Below are 25096 nucleotides of genomic sequence, written 5' to 3'. Positions count from 1 at the left end.
CCGCCGCCCATGCTGTAGAAAACAAATCAATCATCCCACTCTCAACGCCACAAGAGAACAAAAAAAAAATGCGACAGGCTTTTGAATCTGGTATCAAGCTGTAATTTCATCACTCAGTAAAAAGCAATTATAGCTACGCCGTAAACACCCGGTCCAACTGCCGCAGTGCCCGCATATCCTCCCCCGGTATCCCTATCTTCTCGCTCGGAATGTCCTTTGGCCCATCCGTATGTCGCACGCTGTTCGGACTGCCAGACAACGGCGTCGGGATCGGCTTCGAATATGGCGGCACCGACGTCCCATTCATCAGCGCCCCAATGCTGGGCACCGTCGTCCCCGAACTAGCTGCCGCGTCGTGCCCGTTCGTCGTCTGCGGTGGCGGCAGATGCGACTGGTTCGGCGTCAGCGGCAGCGTCGGGCGAGGCTCACTAGTCGGCGGCTGAGACGTCTGCGGCATCAGACGCGGGTCGATCTGGGACCCATGAGACGGCGAATTGACATGCTGAGAGTGAGGAGGGCTGGGTGCCGCTTGTGATTGCGACTGCGGCGGATGGCTGTATGTAGTAGAAAGACTTGGTGCGGGTGCTGTGCTGGTGTGCGCCGGCGCCGCTGCCGACGTCGTCGTTTCCGTCGTATGGGCAGGTCGCTCGGGCGGTGCCGGCAAGGCTTGTTGTGCCGGAGGCGCTGGTAGCGCCGGCGGTTGACCGTAAGGAGCAGACACACCGGAGAGAGGAGGCAGGTAGCTGGCACTGTACGGAATCGTCGCGGTGGGTGGCGTGGCCAGCGGAGTCGGAGGCCATGTGTAGAGAGGCGCATACCCCCGCTGCGGATATCCACCCATGGCATGGGGCGACAACGAAAACGTCGCGCCGGCCATGGGTCCCCGCGTCACCACGGGCAGGTTCTGCTGGTCATTGACGGTCGATTCGGGATAGAGACCCTTTTGGGGCCGGATGTGTCGCAACGCCGGGTCAGTCGACGGCTGGTTGAGGTTCGGGGCGGTGGGATGTGATCGGGCATAGTAACTGATCAGATGGAGGTGCTGTCCCGTGGACGTGGTGATGCTGAAGGACTGCTTCATGAGCCCGTCCGGTTTGTAGCGGTATCCGTCCGGAGCCTCGTCATTGCTGTTGTTGTGGTCATCGTCGCTGCCGCCCTGGCTGTTGGGCGTCTTGTTGGCTCGCGAGACGCCTCCACGCTTGCCCTCCATCTCACGGTAGGTCAAGAAGCTGCCGGAGACTCTGCTGGCACTCCAAGACTTGCCATCGGTCCATCGTCGCATGCCCGCCTCTCGTTCATCCCACACAAACACCGAACCCGACTTGATGGCTTGCCGCTCTTTCTCTGATAACCGTCGCTGGACGCGGGGGAGAAGGCCCAGACGACATGCTTCGAACAGGATGATGGCGTCCGCAGGGGTGCGGACGAGGCCGTAATACGTCTCCATCCAGATGGAGCTGAAGCAGAGGAGCAGAGGGAAGGGAGATAATCAGAGAGAGGATGGAGGGAGACGGAAGACCGTCTGGTTTTGTAGACGGAACCAGTCAATGGGTGAAATCGACTAATGCACACTTCTGACACCCGTCAGCCCTGCTTTGTTCTTGCCAGGATTACTCAGATAAGAGAAACACCACCAACGTGGCTGTACCAAGAACTTAGTCTTAGATGAATATATTAATGAATGTTGGTGAGATCAGCTGCAACCACCCAGGGGAAGGACAGGGGTGGTGATAGACGAGATGGATGTAAGAACAACACAGCAAAGTGAGCAGATGAGTAGGCAAGAAAGAAGAAGAACGCAGGCTCAGACAGGTAATAACTAATACTATTATCAGATCGGCACCGTGCATCCCATGTGGGCAGTGACAGGGGGGAAGGATCCTCAACAGCTCTACGTCACCACGGGCCGGGAAACAAAAATTCTCGCACGGCCAGTGGACGAGCAATACAGGCGTATTTATTACATTACCTCTATTCCCAGCAGGGTTGGTCGCAGCAATGCGCGCGTCGCAGTTGGGGTGGGGCCAATGCGGCCGGCGGGCGAAAGCAGGACGATCCAGGACGCAGTTACCGGACCTAGGTAATTAACAAATAAAGACGGAGGATTAGGATTAGCATTTCGAATCGAATCGAGATAGAGTGGGGAGGCGCTCCACCGGGGGCTGCTTCGAACAGCAAGTGGTCGGGCGAGCTGGGGATTGGCAGCGCGGCAGTTGCAAGAAAGAAAGAAAGAAAGAAAGAAAAGGCAGCCGATCTGCAGCTGATCCCTGGATCCTGCTTCCTGGCAGAGGCAGGAGGGTGGGCTGCCCGGGCAGGCAGGCGCTGCGCTGCCCGTGCCCGCTGCCCGGCACCTTCCCAGAATCCCAGCGAAGGAAACAGGGAAACTGGAAACAGGGAAACTGGAAGCAGGGAAGGAGCAGCCTGCGGGTCGAACCTGTCATGCGCGGCGCAAAAAAAAAAACCACTGCAGGGCAGGAGCGCAGTAAGGTTAATTGTCAATTCGCTCCTCTCGGCGATTATTGCCCAGGAATGCCCACTGGCAGCCAAGATGGACCAGACCGAGCCAAGGCTTGGCCGCCAGCATGCATGCTACAACAACGTTAAACAATAGTGCGTGCGGCGTCTCAGTTTCAGGCCCGCGCACAGTCCCTCTTTGCTGTCTCGGGTAACAAAGCGCGCTCCACCGCGCTCCACTGGCGCCATCATGGGCCTGGCGCATTAATAAGCACGCTCATACAATAGTACCGCCGAGTCGGCCCTCGTATTGGCCTGTCTGCGCCTCTCCTCGTCCCTGACTCGTATACGGAGTGGCCGTCTCGCAGGCAAGGCCAGGCGACCGCCGGGTCAGGACTCAGGCCTGCAGTCCGCGACGTGGAACTTCCGGTTTAGTGCGCAACTGGCGAAGCTTAAGCTTAATCCGACACGAGGGACGCCTTGGCTCTGGGGAGCGTTTGCGTTGGCATCGGTGCGCAAACCTAATCAGCAAGGGCCCCCACGGTGGGCCGGGGAGGGCGGAGGCCCTCGCGTAAGCCTACGACGGCCAAATTAAGTTGGCGTGCGAAGTCCCAATAGTCCCGGCTAGCCTGGCGATGCTGACTAACGACCCGGAGTAGTTAAGTTATTATTATTATTATGACAGAGAATAAAAATGTGGCACAATCGCCCACAAGGGATGCCCTGATTTCAGATCATTCCTGGGCCTCTTGGCAAATTTTTCTCGCAACAGCCCATCGTTCGAGAGCTTGTCGCTGGCCCTCGCGTATTGCTTCCCGCCATTGGCGATCTTCCTGACAGGACGCCACCGTGTCCACTCGGAGCCAAGGCACGCGCCGGATCGAAAGGCACTGTGAACAGCTGCAGACATGTACGGATGTATTATTGTAGACAGGTATTGTTTTTCCTAAAAATACCATACAGCAGACGGTGTATTATTCTGCTGCCTGTGCATCCCCACGAGATCAATGGCCCGGTTCGCGCTCGTTCTTTGTTGGTTGGCCTGATTCTATTTCTGACAGGCTGACTTCTGCAGCCAACATCAGAATTAAGCTCATGCGGTCTCAAGCCCCGGTTCAATAGTTAGCCGGCGCCTAGAGGCCCTAGACATGGGTCTAACTTAGCGGCGATTCGGCGACACGGCCGAACAGCCACTTTAATCTGTGACAGCCGTGCAGCGAGAAATGAACACGATGGCCTTTCGCTGCTGAACGCCGTGAGTTCATCCATTGTCTTCCTCGTCGTCGAGACGGATGAACATGGTTGGCGCTGAGCCCGAGTGGACCGGGCGCCCAGTCATGCGTATCATGTTGCGACCCACCCAATCAGAGGCGTCCACGGGAAGCTTGGCGCTGAGTCAAATGATCTTTTGGGGCAGAGGACGCGCCAGCCCGGCCGCTGATTGGCCGACAGCGCGCACACCGAGTGGCCCCTGTCAATCGCTGCTTCCCTTTCGGTCTGCATTTTCCTTGTCTGGATGATCTTGCGAATTGATCTATTTATATCATAATCAGAAGAGACGAGATACTTATTATGATGTAGTGATCTTATAGGAAGTACTGAGTACTTCGACTGCAGTCCTGCAGTCCGCTTAGGCTACCAGTCTAGGAGGCAGACTCAGGCCTCCCATGTTGGAATCTCGAAATCAACTCCATGAAGAAATCCTGCCTTGAATCAGCTTCCAGCCGGATGACTCGGGAAAGCCGCCATGTGGTGCGTCCCGACAGTGTTGTATTCAGCAGAACCTGGCATCCTGTGGAGCTGCCAATCTGGAGCCAGAATGGAGGCTGTAACATCAGCCTCCTGATTAGGTGTCTGGTGTCTGCGATTCAGCTCTGCAAGGATCTGATTCATGGATTCATTAAGGTATTGCTATTTATGCTGTGCGACAGCGCCACTGGGAGGTAGCAGTCTTCGATCCACAAGAACCAGCATCGACCCATGGTTCAGAGGCAGTGCTTGTTGTTGTGTAACTGGCAAATTTCCGATGGCCATGTGGATGGACGTCGCCAACTCGCGCAAACAGAGTAGGTATACAGTACATACCTTCTTGGTAGCTACCCCAGTTTGTCTCATCTCCAGCATCTGGATCCGGTTAGGGATGTTTTGCCTGCGCCAAGTTCCAGCAGTTCCATTCTGGCAAGCATAACTTTTTTTTTCTGACGAACCTCTCACATTTCTTTCCATTTTGGAGATTCATATCGATCACTGGTCCAGATGGGATTAATCTGATTAGATGCATGTGGCAGATCTCATCCATTCCTTAGCACATGCATTCCTCTGTATGTAACCGACCTGAATTCACGCTGAACAGAGCACTCGTAGATGTTAGTAACAGAAAACATACAGCTGCGCTGGACAGATTTTTTTGATTTAAAGTTACAGCGTTGGCCGGAGGGCGTGATTGGATGACGGGGAATCCAGGCGGATCTTGGCTTGGCGATCCGAACAACCATAATAACTTAATTTCGCGCCTGCTGTTGGCTCTTCTCCAGAATGCGACCGTAACAGTTGACGTAGGCCTGCAGAGGAGAGCAGCAGAGATCTGCTTGCCGATCGACCTGCATTTCAGCCCCCCTCCCCCAAGAAAATCCAAAATCCATCGCCCACTCTTAGTTGTACAGTACTTCTATACGCCGTACGGAGACTCCGTATAATAATCCTCAGCGTTGCAATTCCAGCTCGGTTGCGCCGCATGCCTGCCATCGTTGCACATCAGGCGCTCGTCTGGCAGTTGATCTTTAGTCGTTTATTTCTGAGCCAATCGGTAGAGACAATCACTTTCTGAGTTGGAATGTGGGCAGGAGGATTTTTTATTTTATTCTTATTCTTGTGATTAATACTAAAATTATTTTTTTTACCATCCCTTCCCACTACCATGCGCAGCTTGATCGAAAATTCACGATCAACCTTATCAACCTTAATGCTGATGCAAAAAATGCAGGATTGCAGATCCTCCCCCGGTCGGCGCAACCTGGTTGGTGGACGGCCGCGGCGATTCGCCCGTGATCTCGTCATTGCGCGGGCATGTCTGAGGCACTGCACATCTTGCCCAGGAAGGTAGGTGGTAAGGTAATCCATTTCAGACTGGGAGAGCTTAAAATTTAAGTCTGGAGAATGATGATCGGCAAGGCTCTTCACATGAATTAACATTTTGAGTATTATATTGAATATTACCACAATGGTAATTGTCTGTGCGAGGGCCAAGCACAGGTACACCGTAAGTAGAGTACGGACTAGGAGAAAGGGATGTCGACACCACCCAAAAATGGGAAATCCGTACCATACGTTACGTCGAATTCCTTGCCTGCACTGCTGATCAGAACGAATAAAGAATGATGAACGACACATGGAGTCCAAAATACCTGCCTGGTCAAGAATGCAATGCTGCTTACGCTCATGTAATGATTATTTAAGGTTGTTCAGGCCGATCACGGCAAACACGGCATGACTCGAGATTGGCTTCGCGACTATCGCCGTGGTGGGGCCGCTAACAGCGTTCTTTGAGACATCAACTGCCCGGACGGGCATCGCCTGCCGCAACCCTTGGTTCTTGGCTCCGGTGGTTCTTGAATACAGCTTACCTTCTACAGAGTAAGCCTCTTAGCCGTCCTCCGTAGCCGTACAGAGTACTCTATTCCGATAAGGTCTGCCAGCCTACGAGTTATACGAGATGCTCCGCAGCTGACCTTCCGTCGAGACATTATTGTTGCAGCAATACAGCTGCGTATTCCTGCGATCGGTCTCCGGAGTGACACTTGAATTTCTTTTCTGCAATACGTATGGAGTATGCAACATGCAACATACCATGCTCCATGCAACCTGCAACCAACATGGATCGGTCCAACCGGTCCGGTACGGAGTACGGAGTACACCGTCAAGTAGTAGTACTCCGATCGCCACTTTGATGAGTTAATCTGTCTGACAGTCTGACTCTTGCGAACTCCGTTAACGCCGTACGGCGTATACGGACTAGACTATTGAAAGTTTAAACTCTGATTAAGTTATCGCTTGGAATTGCTACGAGTAAGCTGCGTATCTAGGTGCTGTACGGAGTATCTACTCTAATCGACGTTCGTACGAATAGGTGATCTATTAATTGTTCCGCTAATTACCAGCATTTACTGAAAGAAAGCCTGATTGATGCCTACCTCGGTTTTACAACCCTGCTGGCACTGGCAGTCATCTTATGCGCTGTGCTGTCAACTGATGAGTATGAAAATGAGGTTGGCTCGTTATCTCCGATTCTCCGATTGCATGAAGCAAGCAAGCAAGGATGGTGGCGTGCCTGTGACTGGTAAGAATCACCCTCTGGACGCATCAATTGCCGTCGAGTCGTCGACTCGGATAAAACATGCCGCTTGGCTGGGTAATAATTCACCTGGGTAATATTATTCATTTATTTTATTGCTTGTCACACAAGGCCATCCATCTTGTTGTGGCGCAGCCAGCAACAACCAATTTGAACCAAAAGAGGGGAGCTGCAAGGCGAGCCAGGCTGCCAGCTAGCATGGAAGCAAGCTTCATTTTAAGCGTGCCAATAAGACGGAGCTCCGACTGTGCCACTTGCCATGTGGACAGGGAAGAAAAAAAAAGAAATACCCTTGTCTAAGTACTACTGGCTAGCCTTGCCTCAATAAAAACAAATAAAATTAAAATAAATAAATAAAACATATCAGCTAGCTAGCTGCAAGGCAGCAGCAAATGCAAGTTTGTCTGTCTGTACTGTATGTACTGTACAACACTGCGTCAGCTGTCTCACATGCAATGCAATCTGATGCAATCGGATGCAATCTTTTGATTTCTCTTATCCGCCTATCACTGTCATCATCAGCAGCATCAGCAGCATCATATAAATGATAGATATATTAACCTTGATAAAAGCCAAGTTAGCCAAATCAGGGTCACGAGACACAAGCCAGCCTCGCGAGGAGTCAAGACAGACTCAACGCTAAGCCTTGGCCCAAGCCTCCCAAGCTGTGGAATTGTACAGTAGATAGAAATGAATGCTTGAAGCGCAGCTTACCTACTTACCAGGATGACCACTGTCAGCAAGCTGAGTGTGTGCGACCAGCCACTAGCGGAGCTCCAAAGGCCAACGCTGTCTCAAACAAGCTTTGACGAGTAAGACATGAGATATGACTATGATTACGATTAATATTCCCAATGGACGGTATGCTGCATGCATACTCCGTATTATTTTATCGAGCCTGGTAGCTAATAAGTTTAACTTTAACCTTGCATCATGCTAAACAAACAGCCTCCCTCTTAGCAAGCTGTCCACTACTCCATACACCTTCCTATTTCCGTAATCCGATAGATACCTAGGTATGTTATCTACCTATTTATATGTGTTTATCTATCTAACGGTGCGGAGTTGCCTACTGGGTTAATTGATTAATTAATTAATTAATGATGATCACGAGCCCCTCCCCTCTTCTGGAACGAAGGGCTGAACCCTACTACCAACAAATAACACCAACAACGAACGCATGCTGCGCAGGTGATTTATCGACTGATTGACTATTATGTCCTTCATTCAATACGTCATTTCTGACTATTATTATTCATACAGAGGAATGACGATACTCACCTACAGTAACTAACTTGATAAGTATTTAATTGAGGTTACGTATTGTACAGTATGTATGGCCAAGTCAACGCCTACCTACGTAATAATCTATCTAGGTAATAATCTACTAGCCGTCTCGGCCGGATACCCACGGCGAAGAAAGAAAGAAAGAAAGAAAGAAAGAAAGAATATGGAATAGAATAGAAAAGAATACCGAACGAACGTCCACGTCTCGCCAAACTTGCCTCGAGTGGGCAGTGCTGGCTAGTCTGTGGCGTCCACGTGTCAAAATTAAATTTATTAAGACAAACTAAATTAAAATGAATTTAATTAATTACCTAGGTAAAGATAATAATTTAATTAATAATTAACCTGTCCTGTCATTGTCCAGAGTTCCCCTCGGGTGAAATTGCTCGTATTATTTAACGGTTTAACCATTAACCTTATTTAATTTGTCGGGGTTTGATAATAATGTTGGTTGGTTGGTCGGTCGGTCGGTTATAATAAACTGGTGGGGAAAAACCTAGGAAAGAAAGAGACGGGAGTGGAGTGGAGGGGAAAAGAGGGAAAGAAACAAAGGAAAAAGAAAAAGTTTAAACGCACAGGCCTCATCTTCTTTTTTCTTCTTTTCCTTTTCTTTCCGTTTCTTTTTTGTTGCGAACTTTGTTGAGTATTAACTTGATTTTTTGATTATGATTAGCGGTGGCACAGACGCTGACACAGACACTGACACAGACACTGACACAGACACTGACACACAGACATGTCATAACTTAGTATTATAACTTTATAACTTACTGCGTCATGGCCGTTATTTAGCTAATAACCGGTCTCGACTGGCTAATACTAATACGAAACTGGATTAATTATATTGGATGGATCAGAATACGAGGAATAATAATGATAATAATGAAAGTACTGAATGAAGGCTGTGTTTTGTCGACGAGTCTCGTCTGGTCTGGTCATATGACCTGGCTTTACGAGTAAGGTAGGCAGGTCTGACTAGATTAGGTGATAGTAATTGATTGATTGATAGAAATAAACATTTATCATGACATGATGACATGATATGACTGATGGAGATATCTCAACAACAAAAAGTTGCCAGTAAGTACTGCCTGCTATCACGAGATATCGTATATCTCAATCCACCTTTTCATAAAGTCTTGTGTTATGAAGTATAATCCTCCGGAGTATATGCAAATGAGGGAAATAATTGAACCCCCCCCTTTCTTTTTGTTCACTCTGAAGTGTATGTACACTCTTGTTCAGAAGTATAATTCAGCTGGGATCTTGTTCGAAAGGATCTTTATCTGCAGAATATAGATAACCAGAATGCAGAAGTTTAAATAAACAAATAAAAATTAAAAAAAAATAACTATGCAACTACTGGAAATACTTAACGTAATATAATGTATAACCAACACACTCTTCCGCATTGTCACATCCAGAATCGAGATAAATTCTTCAATCTACTGAACTCGTGACTGATCTGCTAGTATAGTATCCAACAATAGTCCAGTATATTATAACTCCTAGCTCTTGCTTGCTAACGCTGTAACCCATTGTCAACAATCCTGTTAAGATCGTTCCAGTCTAGGTGCTTAATTATTTTGCGTGTTATTTACATCCCTGTCCCTGCACGAATCCGACTCTATCTAGCCGTACATTCATTAGAAGATTAAATTAATTTAAATATCCCATCGAACCAGTCGGAGTCTTTTCCTTTACCCTTGCCTTTGCCAACCAACATTATTCCATCCCCATGGCCATGTCATTGTCCCCTGTTCTTTCGGTAGGGTACATACATTAGTTTAGTTCAATAATATCCCTGTCTAGTGTAGTAGCAGGCTAGTAGCAGTGTTAGTAGTGCAGTAATACGTGGTAATTAGGGTGGTAGACTAGGTAGGTAGCTAAGGTAGCTAAAGCTAAGGCTAAGCATCCTTCCAAATCAATCCTACACTACATATTACCGTAGAAAGTACTCCGTAGAAAGGGCGTAAAACCAAAAAAGGCCCCCAATACTTAAGTTAAAACCAGCTAGCTGATAACGATCGATCGATCGATCGCCAAGAAGAAGAATTATTAAGGATTCTGCTCGAATGGGCTTATTTTATTAGATAGAAGGGAAAGCGAAGGACATTTTCTTTTCTTTTTTTTCTTTTTCTTTTTAACCATGAACATGAAATATCAATATCAACATGAATACAAACAAAGAAACGAAAAATAAAGTTAACTACTTAGGTACTATATAACTACCTAGGTAGGTACCTGGCTTAATCTGACTTGCATAGTTACATAGTTACATGCCTATCTAATCTATGTATTTCAGTCATCCTCCTAATTATACGCGGTGCTATATTACTAGGTGTGGGTGATCTGACAACTAACTCCTCCGTACTGTCTGACTATGTCCGGCATACGCTATAGGTCATACATTAGTGTCTGACACCTACATGCGGAGTACATCTGACAGAGAGCGATCATCATGCTGACTATCTACTTAGTTCAATGGCATACAGTACGTGCATCTAGTCAGTAGTAATCCTTTTTATTCCTTCTGTCTAGACTTCGACTCAGCTGAGAAAGTTTACAATGTAATCTTAGCTTACTTCCATATTCTCGTTAAACAGGTAAACGAACTCATAATATGTATTTATACTGTAGATTTGGTGTCCTTTTTTTTGTCAGATATTCAGAAACAAAGCTCTTCATTGATGTCCATTGAACGCAAACATACATACATACATGCATGCAAGTCTGTAAGTAAGTAATTTTCTGAGAATTAATCAATTAATTAATCAATCGTCTTGTCTTCTAGTCTTATATTATTGCTGTTACTTATTTTACTACTACTATGGGTATTGTTGCCTGCTAGTGCTGCTCTTTACGGAGTATAGATTATTTCTTTCCCCTCTTAGGTAGGAAAGATAATAGCTAGCTGAAGGGTCAGTACTAGTATCAGTGCCCGTGCCAGTGTCAGTGCCAGTGTCAGGGACACTGTGAGGAGTAGAAAAGCAGTTCCTCCAAGTGCGAAATTCATGAATTTACCTCGCTATTATTCCTTTAACACAGACAAGAAGTACCTATATAGTGTGTTTAAGATAAGTTTAAGTAGGTGTCTCATTCTTGGTAACCGTTCAGATCTATACTACAGATCTATACTACTATTGTACATCCAGTAACTGTATCAACAATCCGCCCGACCAAAGTATCGCGGAAAAGGAACTACATCCCGAATGCTTCCAACTCCCGCAAGATACCCTATCAACCGATCAAACCCCAGTCCGAACCCCCCATGCGGAGCGCTGCCCCAGCGACGGAGATCGGCATACCATCGAAGATGGCCCAGGTCTTCGTTCGGCAGCAGGTGCGGATACGAAGGCTCCGCCGCGTCGGCACGCGCATCATCGGCCACTTTCTTGATCAGGCCATGCTCTCGCATGTTCTGAATCAGGTTCGGCAGACGATGCTCGCGAAGTGAGCCCCCGACCACCTCGCTGATCACTGGCAGCAGCAGGTCAAAGCACGCCACCGTGGCCTTTTCCGGCGGCACGTTGTCGCCCAAATTCTCGGAAGGTGCCATGTAAAACGGCTTCACGCTCTTCGGATAGTCCGTCACAAATACCGGGCTGCCGTTGAAAATGTTGTCCACGATGTACTTCTCATGCTCCAGCTGCAGGCCCTCAGACCATGAGGGCTTGAAGTTGAACGAAACACCATGGTTTGCGACCGCGTCTTCGAGGAGCTCGATTGCACGCGTGTACGTGATCCGCGGCCACCTAGGACCCTCCATCAAACCAGTCCACCTCTGACGCAGACCAGCGTCGGTGCCATCTTCTTGCCCGGATTCGCCCGTTCTTTTGGCCGACAAAACCTCCTGGCCAACAGGCGTGTCGTACAGCCGGCGCGTCAAATCGCGGATCAGGTCCTCGACCAGATCCGTAAGAGAATCTAAATCACGTATGAAATTCACCTCCGCCTCGAGCATGTAAAATTCACTCAAATGACGTGGAGTGTCGCTCTTCTCGGCTCTGAAAGTCGGCGACAGGGTCCAGACCTTCCCCAACTCCGCAGCATACGCCTCAAGATGAAGCTGTGAAGAGACGGTCAGATATTTCGGTGAGCGAAAGAAATGTTCCGTTTCAGGACTCGATGTCGTTGCTAATGACTGCGGGATCACTGTAAATGTCTCCCCCGCTCCCTCGCAATCCGACGACGTGATCAATGGCGGCTGCACCTGCACAAATGACCCGCTGGGATGCGACCTAAACACTTGTCCCACTTGATATATACACTCTGAACGGAACCGCGAGAGCAGCGAGTTGAAGGGCGTCCTCAAGCGGAGATGAGGAATCTGTCGTAGGAAATCGGGGGTATGGTATTTCTTCTGGATAGGATATGTCTGCAAAATAGCAATTGTCAGAATTGAAAAAAAAAAAGTATTCTGTTTGCGTTGGTGCTGCCATCCGACTCACCCCAGGGTCAGCCTCGCCGACTACTTTCACCTCCGTAGTTTGGAGCTCATGGCTTTGCTCTTTGCCCGGAGGACAGGCTTTCCACAGACCGGAGATCTCGACAGCTGCCCCCGTCGTCAAGCTGGCGTACGCGACAAGCCGTTAGTCTCCATTGTGCCTCCGCAAGTCGGAAGGGAAAAAGAAAGAAAGCATACTCAGCCGCCTGATCGGGAGTCAGAATAGCCTGCAGAGTCTGAATCGTCGAGCCGTCCGATATCTCCGCGAACGCAAAGCGCTTCTGTTTCCTGACAGACCGGATGAAGCCCTGCACTGTAACCTCTTTATTCTCGAGGCTGCACGCGCCGTCCTTCCGGGACGACTCGAGGAGCTCCGCACATCGTAGAGTTGGACGAGCCGCAATGGTCTGCTGGCTAAGCCTCCGAATAGATGTCGCAAAGCCCCGCCGCCATGTCCGCATTGCTCGTATGAAGGGGATCGTGCCCCGATAAACGAATGTGTGCTGTTCCAACGTTGAATCTGCAGAGAATTGAGATCGCGTTGAGCTGCGGTATTCTTTTCGGCTCCGCGAATGACGTGAGTCCGTGACCTTTTTAGCCCTAACGGGAATAGCCGTGATCTCAAAGGCACATGCATCAGCTACTACGTGAGTATCTATACTCCGTACAACACAACTTACTTATCTACTGGGAAATTGTCATGATTCATTCCATTTCTCCTGATCAGAAGAGAGAGACACTACATCGCTAGACGAGTCAATCTAGGTATCTCCAACAAACAAATTCCAAGACCCGTCGTACCCTAGCAAATACCATAACTATGAAACACAAACAAGTCTGAAATGAATGAAATCACAAGAATTGTGGTATCAAAAGTAAGAGTTAGTTCCCAACAACCGGGCCTCACAGCGTACTAGAGTCATGTCGTGCATACGCTGCTCTATCTTCCTCAATCATATCAATAGCATCGGCAACTTTGCCTCCAACAGCCTCAGCATATACGCGAAGCCTTTGCCGTCCTCCATCCAGTTCGGTGCCGTAACCGAGAGAAACCAACGTATCCACACAATTGTCAATAATGCTCTGCTTGATAGCAATCTGCATGTCTCTGTCTGACGCGAATTCACCGCTTGCTACCGGCGCGGGCTCGTCAGCCGGAAAGCTCCCTGGAATAGCCCGATCTTGTTCTCGCTCGAAGAAGCTCAATGGGCGCGTGGCCGTCGGGTTTTCGCGTGTACGATTACGGAGTGAGTGAACCTCCGTGGCGCTACGTCTTAGAGGCCTAGCGGGTGCCATGTGAGGAACGAGGGGATTGAATGGACTAGTAAGTCTTGCGGATGGTGCCGCAGGCATCATCGGACGCGACCGACGTAGCCGACCTCGGCCATGTTGGTAAGGGGTGTCTGTCTGAAGCCCTTGAGTTTCAGGACGAGATTCCATGGGAACGCGTGGCTGCTCGGAAGCTTGCTGCCTTTCCTGAACGGATGTTACGGACACGTTCTCTGGCCGGGGTTGGGAAAAAGGTTGACGGTCTTTATTGTCATCGACTCGACTGTCAGCTGAGGGCTTGGGACGCGCAAACCGGTATTGACTAGCAAGAATATGTGCGTCCAGCTGTGAAACCGGTGGAAAGCGCGCCATTTCCGAGTTTGGACTCAGCGTCAGAAGACGATCTGGTGAAGCAGCTGTTGATGACTGCGCGTCGCTACTAGGCAGGAGAGATGGGTAGCGGGCAGCAAATTCAGCGCTCTCCTCTGATTGATCAAGAAGCGCGCCAGGATCATCATTATGAATTCCTGGCTGTCCGTCCTTGCTCGATGTTGCCGGACGAGGTGAGACAGCATTTAGTCTATCCATAAACGAGACGCGTCTTGAGTCAATTTGCTCGGTTCTCTGGCTGGCCGGATGCCATGACTGGCGGTGGCGCAGTCGCTGAGAAGAGGAAGGCCCCTCCGCAGAAGCTGTAGGAGGCTTTGGTCCTCCATCAGAAACGTGTTCTGGAGACTGCAAAGTGTCGATAGGGGAGTTGTCGCTAAATTCGAGATTAATGGAGTGACCATCAATGTGGGCTCCCTGAAGAGCTTCCAGTGCTGCTCTTGCCGAATGGGTCGACCGGAAGTGAGCATAACCAAAGCCTGCATGTTTCCCTGTCACGCAATCGGTTGGCAGATGAACCTTGGCCAAAAAGCCTTTAGATGCAAACACATCTTCTATCATCTTCTCCGTCACGTTGAATCCCACATTGCCAATGAAGAGAGAGTCTTTTACAGCCTTCGAGGATTCGGAGCTGGGCTGGCTTTGGACAGCGCCATCGTGGCTATTTTGCGATGTGGGCTCTTGCGGAGAACGTTCGACATGGTTATTAAGTGTAGGTTCGTGAGTAGGGGAAGGAGGGACAGGAGGTACTTGAGCAGATCGGTTTGGCCAGGTGCATGTCCTGATCGGAAGTGGGCGAGTCTCAGGAGGCGGCGGAGCGGGGACGGGCGTCTGATTCTCTGGAATCACGTCTGACAACTGGGATGAAGCGCCAGTTTGCTTCGATGGATCAGGCGAAGCTAACTTGCTGCTTGTACCTGTGCCAGAATCAACGTCCGAGTGCGCAGTAGTCGCGCAGCCAGCAGTGGCAGATGAGGTGGCATCCGCTGCTGGTTCTTTCTTCTCATCAATAGGGGCTCCTTGCCGCTGCTCTTCTTGCGATGTGGAAGTTGTCGCTTGATTTGGAGTTTCGGTTTGAGTACTGGAACTCCGTCGTCCGAATTCCGCCTCAAACGCTGCGAACAGAGTCCTACCAATTTGACCAACCTCTCCGACCATCTTGCCCAGACCGTCGACCACTTGTTCGGCTGATCGAAGCTCCGCCTGGCGAACCCTGTCTGCTGCATGTCCTGTTGCAATGGATGCATCATGAACAATATTCGCCAAGTTCTTGACGTGGCTATCAAGAGTTGTAAGAGCAGCTTGGAAAGTAGGACCGACATGTTCGGGGAAGACGCGTTGAGCATACGAGAGGCGGCGCTCGAGTTCTGGTATTCTCGACTTCAGCTCTGAACCAAGAGATTCCACTCCACCAGCGAGGTTCTGCAAAGCTTGCGTCAGAACCTCACCTGGCCTTGGATGATGGCTAGAGTTCGAATCTGCAGGACGATCTTCAGGAGCATCTGTAGGCGGATTTGGAGATGACTCTTCTCCAGTTTGAGCAGCGGACGATTCCATAATCTTGGCCATTTCAGCCTCAAATGCTGCAAGGAGTGGCTGTGGCTCGTCCTGCTGGTTCGAGGGACCATTCCCTTCCAAGTTCTGCGCACCGGATTCCGCAGCATGTCCCTCAACGGCATTGGATGACTTCTGTGGCTCCGGGGCCTCAGCGGAAGCTCGGAGCATTGCAGATCTCCTCTCAATATTCTTCCACAGCTCCGTGACAGAGTTTGACCGTCGGATGTCAAAAACATGCATGGGGGTCGCGTCATCTCGAGACTGGGACGAGGGAGAAAGTGTCGAGATATCGATGGGATCGTCTAGGCGTTGGGCAAGCTCGAAGGAGGACCCAACCTGGAATAATCTACGAGTAAGAACCAAACTAGGCTGAAAGAACTAGGGGGAAAAAAGACTCACAGTAATTATCTCCCCATCGTCATCATCCATATAAGTCAGTCTCGCCCTGGGATGGTTCGAAGCTATCTCATCATATTCAGGAGCTGAGAGCTGGATGATTCCATGGCGGGAGGACCTATCAGGAGGCTCCGAGACAGCACTCTCTGTTGAAGAATCGTAGAGATTCTCCTCAACAAGAGGCACGTGAAGATCTCTGATCTGAAATGGCTTCAACATCTTCGATACAGATGTATCCAGGAAGAAGGAACCTTCCAAGCTCGATCAAACTCAAGCTCCGGCTGCTCCGCTGTGTGATATCACGCAGCTGAGGTATCAGCAGCACCCCCTATATTTGCAGAAAGGCAAATAGAAAGTTAAGTTCGCATACAGAAAGACCCCTCCAAGGATAAGAAGGCCCAAGTTGCACAAAATGAGGCAGCCTAGAAGCAGATGGCGCTAACGAATGATGGTAGCCTTAGCAGCCGATACTCCGGGCACGCCACATGGTAGTCGACACCTAGAAGGAGCGCAGCAAGCCCGTACTTGAAAATTTCGAAATGGGCGAAATAGTGGATAAGTGTGTTGTCTTAACGATGGGGAAGAGAAACTGTGCTCCAGGCAACAGAGTTCTGGGTAATGGGCATTGTCACCATGCTGGGACAACGAGCAGCTCTTTGTATCACGCGGGCTGGATTGTTCCCCGCTGCCCAGCCTGCCCCGGACGCATCGGCACCATGCCGCATTGGGTTTTAGTGCCTCCGATGCCAGGGCTGCGCAAGACATGAGGATTGCAGACAAGCAGCAAACTTGCAGAGTCAGCAGTACCATATCGCCCTCGAAATTCGGCCTCCTCCTCGGCTGTGGCTGGCTGGGCACCGCACAGGGTCGCACCTGTCGATGGGTTGCTAATTGTGGATAAGATTAGGCCGTCTCACATAGGCTATTATCAGCCGTGGGATAGATGCGGTACTGCTTCTCACGCATTGAGTGTTGCTACGCGCCTGATGGCCCTTTACGTGGCAGCGTATCCTCCAAGACCCTGCGAGAAACCTATACCGGACTTTGCCTCGCGATTTGACCTGAATCGCTCTCCTTTTCCCTCATGGCTCGCGGTAGCCGCTCAACCCCTTCCAAACAACGCGCCGATCGCGGTGTCAAGCGCGTCGTCCTAGGCGATCTCCGCTTCCAAACCTGGTTCCATTCGATTTATCCGGAAGAGCTCGTTAGTAAGGATACAGATGTGTTGTACGTCTGCCGCTGGTGCTTTCGATACACATGTGACGCAGGCGCCTACGCGGGGCACACCCGTGTCTGCGAGTTCCGCACCTCTCCCCCAGGAGTCAAAGTCTACGAACACGGCGGTTATGCGGTTTGGGAACTAGACGGGGAGGATCAGAAGCTGTTCGCGCAGAACCTGTCGCTTTTCGCGAAGCTCTTTCTCGACCACAAGTCCGTCTTCTTCGATGTCACGTCCTTCCTCTACTACATCCTCACCTACACCGATCCCAAAGACCCCGAGAATTACCACATCCTAGGATATTTCTCCAAGGAGAAACTGTCCTGGGATGCGAACAACCTCGCGTGCATCCTCATCTTCCCGCCTTACCAGCACAAACAGTTGGGAAAGCTGCTCATGGGCGTGAGCTACAAACTCAGTGGTTGGGAATGCGAGGGGGGATTCATCGGCGGCCCCGAGAGACCTCTCAGTGAAATGGGCCGTCGGAGCTATACACGCTTCTGGGAGGAGCGTATTGCGCGGTATTTCCTTCTTGGCCCTCCCGGTGGAGACCCCGACGAGTTCGTGCAGCAGAAGCAGAACGCTACCAAGGCAGCAAAAAAGAGACCCCACAGGGAACGCATGACCGTACGAGATATTGGACTGGCGACGGGGATGCTGACGGAAGATGTCATCACTGCATTGAAGGAGATGGGGGTGTGGAGCCCGACATGGCGAGCAAGAAGCGCAAGAGAACGTCATCCTCGGCTGCCGGGGATGGCGACGAGAATGGTGAGACCGTCATAGTGCGCAAGTCGAACGTTTTGGAATGGGCCAAAATCCACAATGTCATGCTACGAGATCCAGTAAGAGAAGAGGGATTCCTGGGTGAATGGGCCCCGGAGAATCTACGGCGGCGGCGAGAGGACAACGACGATACGTGACCTGATTGGAAGTCTACATAAACAAAAGAGAGGTATTGGCGGGCTATATATATACAGGCAGAGAAATTTATGATATGGTAAATGGCGTTTCTGGTTTGGTCCGGTCTGGTATGGTCTAGTCTGGTCACTGCAAGGAAACAAAAGAAAAAAAAAGATACCCTATGTTATTGTTTCAACTGTAAAACGGAGTGGTGGACAATGATGAGATTTTTTTCCGCGTAGTCCTTTTTGCGGTCTGGGAGCTGCAAGTCTCTTTCTCATATTTGTATTTTTATTGATGCCTGGTAACGGCATAATGATGGTGCCTGATCGTTCATAGTGTGGGATAGAATAAGGATTTAGATTTATATAGGCAACCATTTTTTTACTCTAAGAAATTAACCTTGTAATACGGGCTAACATCTTCGAATTAAGGTAGGTAGCTATGAAACTATACAAACTTTTCTTTATCTTGTCTGTCACATGCTTTTATTACTGACATTTCATTTGGACGCCTTGTTTTGCAACCTAACTATTTGGTTCGCTGACATTACTCCTCCGCTCCTCCAGGTCCATTTTGTTTGCCCATCTGCCTGGCCTTCAGCAACTCGTCGCAAAGGAGCAGGTTCGAGGCAATTCCTGTGCTAGACGCAATGCAGTTCCGCAGCACACGGTACGAGTCGAAGACTCCCTCCTGCACGGGATCCATAGGTTCACCGGTGGCCAGGTTCAGGCCAACCACGTTCCCTTCAGCCTGCTCATCTTGCAAGTTGGCAATAGATTCCTGGATGTCGTGACCGGAGTTGGCAGCAAGTGTCTTGGGGATGACAAGCAGAGCGTCCGCAAAAGCGGCAACACCCCACTTGGCTTTGCCCTTGACTGTCTTGCGGAAGTTCTCTGAAGAGAGGTGGGCAGCGCAGGCGACCTGGAAGGATCCGGCGCCGGGAACCACGCTCTGATCCACGATCGTATTGTACACGGCGCGTAAGCCATCGCGGACAGCATCGTTGACCTGTGCAATGGTGTGCTGGTTGGGACCCTTGATGAGGATGGTGACCGACTTGGGATCCTTGACCTCTTCGATGAAGGTATACTTCTCCTCTCCGAGCTGCTGTTCGTAGACAAGACCTGCCCATCCGAGGACATCGGGGGTGAGATCGTCCACACTGTTCTGCGCAACTCCGCCACAAACCAGCTGGAGACGCTCCATGTTCCTTCGCTTGGCCCGACGGAGGGCGAGGATTCCATTCTTGACGAGAACATCTAAGCTGAGTGGATCGATTCCCTTCTGATTGATAACAACGAAACCCTTCTTCGGATCATTTCCACAGACCTGCTTCTTGAGATCCACAATCTTCTGAAGCTTCGCGTCCACGAATCGACGCTCGCTCTCCACTAGCTTATCTCTCTGCTCGGCACTCGAGTAAAAGAAACCCGAGTTGATTTCAGACTTTTCATATTCCAAGCTGACGTTCAACGTCAAGATGTAAGCATTCTCGACTCGCTTGGGCATGTCCGGGTGTCGTGCACCGTGGTCCAAAGCAAGGCCGCGAATTAGTCGCGTGTCAGATGCCGTCCGATGCTGCATCTTCATAATCTCAATCATGTGAAGATCTGGTTTCGCCGGGGGTTTGTAGATGGCCAGAACAGCATCAACAATATCAGGGGTCAACTGCTCGGCGAGAGCGTGGTTCAACTTCGTAGACAATGACGTGCGAGCCACGGACAACAGCAGTTCACGATCGATTTCTCGATTGATCTTGAACTGGTCGAGGAACTGTGTGGAACTCCCTCAGCAGGAGTGTATACCAAGACCTATGGAATATACATACCTTCAGGGCCTCGTTTTTAGCGATCTCGTAGCCGTCCGTGATGACCCGTGGGTGAAGCCCCTCCGAGATGTATCTATCCGCTTGCTTGAGAAGTTCACCAACCAAGAGAACCACTGACGTCGTTCCATCTCCCGTAATATCGTCCTGTGCTGTAGCAGCTCGCGCAATCATGACCTTCACGGAGATAAGTATAGAGGAAAGGCATAAGCCAGAGGAAGGATCTTACGGCAGTGGGATTTTGGATTTGCTGCGAAACGTTAGTAGCTATAGCCAGGTGGCCTAGATTGGAGCAAACGAACCATTTCTCTCAACAAAACGTTCCCATCCTTGGTGAGCTTAATCTGGTTTTCACATGCGCATCAGTTTTCCAGGTCCTCCCCTCTTCATGTCAGGACCGCATACCCCTCCTGCTCCATCCACCAACCTGCGATATTTCGTCAGAGTAAAGTTCGTCTCATGCAGCTGGAGATGATGACATACATCTTTATGGTACCAGAAGGTCCCAGGTTTGACTTGAGGACATCTTGGAGACCTTCTCCGGCGCTGATATTCACTCTGAGAGCCTCAGCTCTCCGCTAGACAGTGTCAGTGTGCGTTCGCGGAGGGGTAATCAGGAGATTTCTTACCCTCGACTCCGCCTTCGGATTTAGTAACTGGGTCGCAGACATTGCTGCAGGAGAGACACCGAGAGAACTTAAAATCTATGATGAATAAAACCGGATGTGAAAGGGTGGGAGACAGAAGGAGATCGAAAAACAGCAAGTCTATGGCGTTGGGTCTTGTAGGCGGTGGTGCCCCGTCGAACGCGGTGAGCTCTGGTTTTGGCAGGAAGAAGCCCACCCACATTTCGGGGTTCGCACTAGCGCCGCCGCAAAGAAAAAAAAAAGTAGCTCCGACATCTCGGATCTCCTACCTCTTGTTCTTGCAACCCACGCCCCTGCAAAGCGATTCGTACAATCGCAATCCACTCAGGGTTTGTACTAGCGAGCTCTCCTGCTCGTCTGAGGTAGTTTGTTCCTCCATCTACGTGGTTTACGGCGCAGGAGCCATGGCAGACTACCTCCTCTACGAGGCCCCTATGGGGTACTCGATTTTCAAAGTCGTTCACCAGGCCGATACTGTCGGCAATCGTCTGAAAGAGGTCCAGGAGAGCGTGCAGGACCTTGCGAAATTCGGAAAGATGGTTGATCTCGTCAGTTTCTTGCCATTCGAGTATGTGCTATTCATCTCTACTTGTGGCGGCTGCGCGCTGACAAGAGTCCCAGAAACAACAAGCAGGCCCTTAGCGAGATCAATGACATCTCAGAGGGAGTGGCATCGTCGACACTCATTTCCTTTCTCGAGCTGAACCTCCCAAAGGCCGGCAAAAAGAAGAAGGTTGTTCTGGGGGTCTCCGACAAAGCACTGGCAGGAAGTATCAAGGCCGCCTTTCCGTTTGTCGATTGCGAGACTGGAGACACCAGCGAGGTCGTCCAGGACATGCTTCGAGGCATCCGGCTGCATGCGACTAAGCTCCTGAAGCAGCTCCGTGAAGGCGACATTGATACCGCGCAGCTGGGTCTTGGTCACGCCTATTCGCGTGCCAAAGTCAAGTTTTCCGTCCAGCGAGATGACAACCATATCATTCAAGCGATCGCAATCTTGGATCAGCTTGACAAGGCTATCAACACCTTTTCGATGAGAGTCCGCGAGTGGTACTCTTGGCATTTCCCTGAGCTCATTAAGATCGTTTCGGAAAATCAACGCTACGCCCGGGTCGCTCTCTTCATAAAGGACAAGAAGACCCTTACAGAGGATCGTCTCCATGATCTTGCTGCGCTGGTAGACGATGACGAAGGAGTTGCCCGAAGCATTATCGATGCTGCTAGACACAGCATGGGTCAAGATATCTCGGAGACGGATATGGAGAATGTGATTGCCTTTGCCCAGCGCGTCGTGAGTCTTTCCAACTATCGAAAGTCTCTGCACTCCTATCTGGTCTCCAAGATGAACGTGGTTGCCCCCAACTTAGCTGCTCTGATCGGTGAAATCGTTGGCGCTCGCCTGATTTCCCACGCGGGCAGCTTGACCAACTTGTCCAAGTACCCTGCCTCCACTGTTCAGATTTTGGGAGCAGAGAAGGCCCTTTTCAGGGCGTTGAAGACCAAGGGTAATACGCCTAAATACGGTTTGCTGTACCATTCGTCCTTCATCGGCAGGGCGGGTCCCAAAAACAAGGGCAGAATATCACGTTTCCTGGCGAATAAGTGCTCCATTGCCTCGAGAATTGATAACTTCTCCGAAACTCCAACGACAAAATTCGGAGATATCCTTCGGAAGCAAGTCGAAGAACGCCTGGAATTTTATGCCACTGGTGCTCCGCCCACCAAGAATGAGGTCGCAATGGTAGGTTTCGTTCATATTCTTGAGTATCCGAGAACTCTACTGATCTACTAATTTCTCATTCTAGAAAACCGCCATGGATTCTATCCTGGCTGATATGCAAATTGATGGCGAAAAGAGCGATGTAGAAATGGGTGATGCCGACGAGAAGGCCGAGAAGAAAGAAAAGAAGGACAAGAAAGACAAAGAGAAGAAGAAGGGGAAGAAGGAAAGAAAGAGAAGAAGGAAAAGGAAGAGAAGAAAGACAAGGGAGACAAGGACAAAGAAGAGAAGAAGGAGAAGAAGAAGCGGAAGTCCGATGCTGCCGACGGCGATGTCTCGGAAAAGAAGAAGCGAAAGCGGGAGAGTGACGTCGAACCGTCAAAGAAGAAGTCCAAGGCCTAAATCTGTCCGATTTATGGGAAGGAATGGGTCATCTGTGGCGTTTCTGGATGCTTTGGCGCTTATTATTGTTTTATCTGCTTTGATTTATGTTTTGACAGGCTGGATGCTGCTTGTAAAAATATGTACATGTTGTGGTAGCTGGAATTTGCGTTGTGTTTTCACACTTGCGGGTGACTTCTCGGCATAACGTCGTAGACGTACTAGACTAGTCGTGCGCTGCCCGTCGATAAGCCGGGCAGCCCGCATCTCTCGATCGGCAACAGCAGCGCCCCCAAGTGATTCTATTCTCACATCAAAGCGTCGGACAAAATGGCCTTGAGCATGTTCCGGTCTTTTGAGCGATCGCCAAAGTGACTCTTAAGTTTGACTGCCTCAAGGTCCGTTTTGCTCGCGGTGCCCTCTTCCATGACGACTTCCATCAGACGTCCTTGCGATCTTCAGCCCCGCTACTTAGGATGGCAGCGCCGCTATTGTATAGGTCTCCCAAGCGCAAACGAGACGCTTCAGAATCTGAGGGTTGCAGTCCACCAGCTTCCCCGACCTCAACGGTCTCGATAGCAAGTTTAGAGGCCCGCCTACGAGAGGAAGATGAAGGAGGGAGATACAGTCCCCGCACCGCCGTCGCAGGGCGCCTGAAGGAACTCGCTATCAATGAGTCAAATCTCCATTCTGAAGTTGAAAGCCAGAATCTGGAGACCAAATGGCAGGACCATTCTTTTCAGTCGGATGACACGGCTCCTGCTTCGAGTGATGATGCCATGCAAGCGGACTCTCTCAAAGACGGTGAGCCAGAACTGGCGAAAGAAACCAGTATCGAAGGCGCCGAACAACAGGATAAAATAGAGAATGTTCCTCCTGCTCCAGCTGGGAAAAAGGAGCAAGTCCCAGGATCTCGCAAGAAGATCAAGTCATTGCCAGCATCCAAATCACGCAGACGACGGGTATCTCCGCCGCTCTCCGGAGACGCTGGCGAGGATTCGCTCACCTGGCGCGACTCAGAGATCACAGGCCACAACCCTGCTGACCCAAACGATGATGGCTACGGTATGAATGGGATTGGTTTCAAGCCGACAGCTGCAGTTGCCTGGGCGAGAGCCCAGAAAAGGCAGCAGCAAGTTGCCGAGTGGAAGAAACGTGAAGCCAAGGAAGCACGGGAGAGACGTCGCGAGCGACGCGAAGGGATCAATCGGGCCAGCATACGTGACGTGCCGGAAGGTACTGTTCAAAAGAAGGTCAAGTTCGACCTCGACGTGGATAAGAGTTAGAGAGCCGCCCCGATCACTGCTATTACAGATGGCGTTCAGGGAGTTTGGAGGTGGAGGGATGGGGTCCAGAAACATCCTGTACATTGGAAACGTCGACATAGCATCAATTTATATTACAAAATGGCCATCATCGTCATATGAGACCGGAGGATATCACCCAAAAAGGACATAGGCAACGCCGCGACTCCACGAGAGTGAATATACATGCTACCAGAACTTGTAGTTCGAGAGATTGGTCCAACTTTTCCGTCTCCGCTCCTCCTCCTCCGCCTGGCGGGCGGCCTCTTCAGCGGCTTTCTTTTGTTCTTTCTCCTTCTGTTTCTTGATCTGGAGTTCCCGCATCAATTCCACGGCCTGCTTCATGCCATCTATTTCCTTGGCACGACGGCGCTGGCAATATTCGTGTGCCACGATGGACGCAACTGCGAAAGTACCCACAGCCCAGTTACAGGCGGGCCAGACCGATCCGATACCTATGAAGAAAAAGCCGGCAGATGAGTTCACAGATCCTCGCTGGACTTCAACTGAAGACATTTACCTCCAAGAACGCCCCGAAGCCCGCCGACACCGAATCCCGCGCCCAGTCCAACCAATAGAGAATCCCGTGCACAGGGCGCCTTATAGAAAGTAGTAAAATCCTTCAGAGATATCGACTTGAGCGATTCCGTGAATGTGATTTCTTTTGGCTTTTCACTAGTCGGGTTGTAATTTGCAGTAGGCAGGATGTTGACCGGTTCCTCGGGGTTTCCAAATGCTTCCCATAGCTTTCCCACCTGCGTCTTGGGAATTCGTGCTTGGGTTTCTTGGTAGGTTGATCGGTGCTGTTGGCGGTAGATTGATCGGACGACGCCCGATCGGGTTCTCGTGTATCTCCAGCCATGATGGCTGGTCTTGTGCCAGAATTGTCAATAATTAATTCTTCTTATGCCGACAATAATTAATATCATGGTCTTGTCCCTCCGAA

General features: G+C 50.3%; 8 protein-coding genes across 8 annotated transcripts; 3 read left to right on the top strand and 5 right to left on the bottom strand.

Moving 5' to 3' along the window:
* Positions 1–133: 133 nt before the first annotated feature.
* T310_2448 (Camp independent regulatory protein) lies at positions 134–1447 on the bottom strand (the record flags this gene model as incomplete). Its single annotated transcript, XM_013474679.1, has 1 exon — positions 134–1447. The coding sequence occupies one exon, from the start codon at positions 1445–1447 to the stop codon at positions 134–136; it is 1314 nt and encodes a 437-aa protein (XP_013330133.1).
* Positions 1448–1739: 292 nt separating this feature from the next.
* Positions 1740–3049, top strand: T310_2447 (uncharacterized protein; the record flags this gene model as incomplete). Its single annotated transcript, XM_013474678.1, has 4 exons — positions 1740–1745; positions 1836–2080; positions 2110–2610; positions 2743–3049. The coding sequence occupies 4 exons, from the start codon at positions 1740–1742 to the stop codon at positions 3047–3049; spliced, it is 1059 nt and encodes a 352-aa protein (XP_013330132.1).
* Positions 3050–4167: 1118 nt separating this feature from the next.
* T310_2446 (uncharacterized protein) lies at positions 4168–5646 on the bottom strand (the record flags this gene model as incomplete). The annotated part of the gene is made up of 7 exons (XM_013474677.1): positions 4168–4338; positions 4540–4603; positions 4662–4721; positions 4789–4811; positions 4841–5015; positions 5136–5232; positions 5355–5646. 7 exons carry the CDS (start codon positions 5644–5646, stop codon positions 4168–4170), a joined length of 882 nt encoding a protein of 293 aa, XP_013330131.1.
* Positions 5647–11123: 5477 nt separating this feature from the next.
* On the bottom strand, positions 11124–16367 carry T310_2445 (Uncharacterized protein; the record flags this gene model as incomplete). Its single annotated transcript, XM_013474676.1, has 8 exons — positions 11124–11151; positions 11401–12470; positions 12544–12664; positions 12738–13182; positions 13220–13223; positions 13341–13357; positions 13454–16088; positions 16152–16367. The coding sequence occupies 8 exons, from the start codon at positions 16365–16367 to the stop codon at positions 11124–11126; spliced, it is 4536 nt and encodes a 1511-aa protein (XP_013330130.1).
* Positions 16368–17232: 865 nt separating this feature from the next.
* On the top strand, positions 17233–18371 carry T310_2444 (Histone acetyltransferase (MysT1); the record flags this gene model as incomplete). Its single annotated transcript, XM_013474675.1, has 2 exons — positions 17233–18138; positions 18348–18371. The coding sequence occupies 2 exons, from the start codon at positions 17233–17235 to the stop codon at positions 18369–18371; spliced, it is 930 nt and encodes a 309-aa protein (XP_013330129.1).
* Positions 18372–18819: 448 nt separating this feature from the next.
* On the bottom strand, positions 18820–20769 carry T310_2443 (Carbamoyl-phosphate synthase (glutamine-hydrolyzing); the record flags this gene model as incomplete). Its single annotated transcript, XM_013474674.1, has 7 exons — positions 18820–20046; positions 20102–20275; positions 20328–20348; positions 20401–20442; positions 20504–20525; positions 20582–20676; positions 20728–20769. The coding sequence occupies 7 exons, from the start codon at positions 20767–20769 to the stop codon at positions 18820–18822; spliced, it is 1623 nt and encodes a 540-aa protein (XP_013330128.1).
* Positions 20770–21149: 380 nt separating this feature from the next.
* On the top strand, positions 21150–24132 carry T310_2442 (Protein SIK1; the record flags this gene model as incomplete). Its single annotated transcript, XM_013474673.1, has 4 exons — positions 21150–21313; positions 21367–22486; positions 22551–22979; positions 23245–24132. 4 exons carry the CDS (start codon positions 21150–21152, stop codon positions 24130–24132), a joined length of 2601 nt encoding a protein of 866 aa, XP_013330127.1.
* Positions 24133–24339: 207 nt separating this feature from the next.
* On the bottom strand, positions 24340–25012 carry T310_2441 (uncharacterized protein; the record flags this gene model as incomplete). Its single annotated transcript, XM_013474672.1, has 3 exons — positions 24340–24605; positions 24671–24825; positions 24906–25012. The coding sequence occupies 3 exons, from the start codon at positions 25010–25012 to the stop codon at positions 24340–24342; spliced, it is 528 nt and encodes a 175-aa protein (XP_013330126.1).
* Between the last annotated feature and the right edge of the window lie 84 nt (positions 25013–25096).

This window comes from Rasamsonia emersonii, assembly GCF_000968595.1.
Source record: "Rasamsonia emersonii CBS 393.64 chromosome Unknown ctg1118621760029, whole genome shotgun sequence".
Taxonomy (NCBI): domain Eukaryota; kingdom Fungi; phylum Ascomycota; class Eurotiomycetes; order Eurotiales; family Trichocomaceae; genus Rasamsonia; species Rasamsonia emersonii.
Note: the sequence above shows the minus strand (reverse complement) of the source record. Positions and strands in the feature narration are given on the sequence as shown.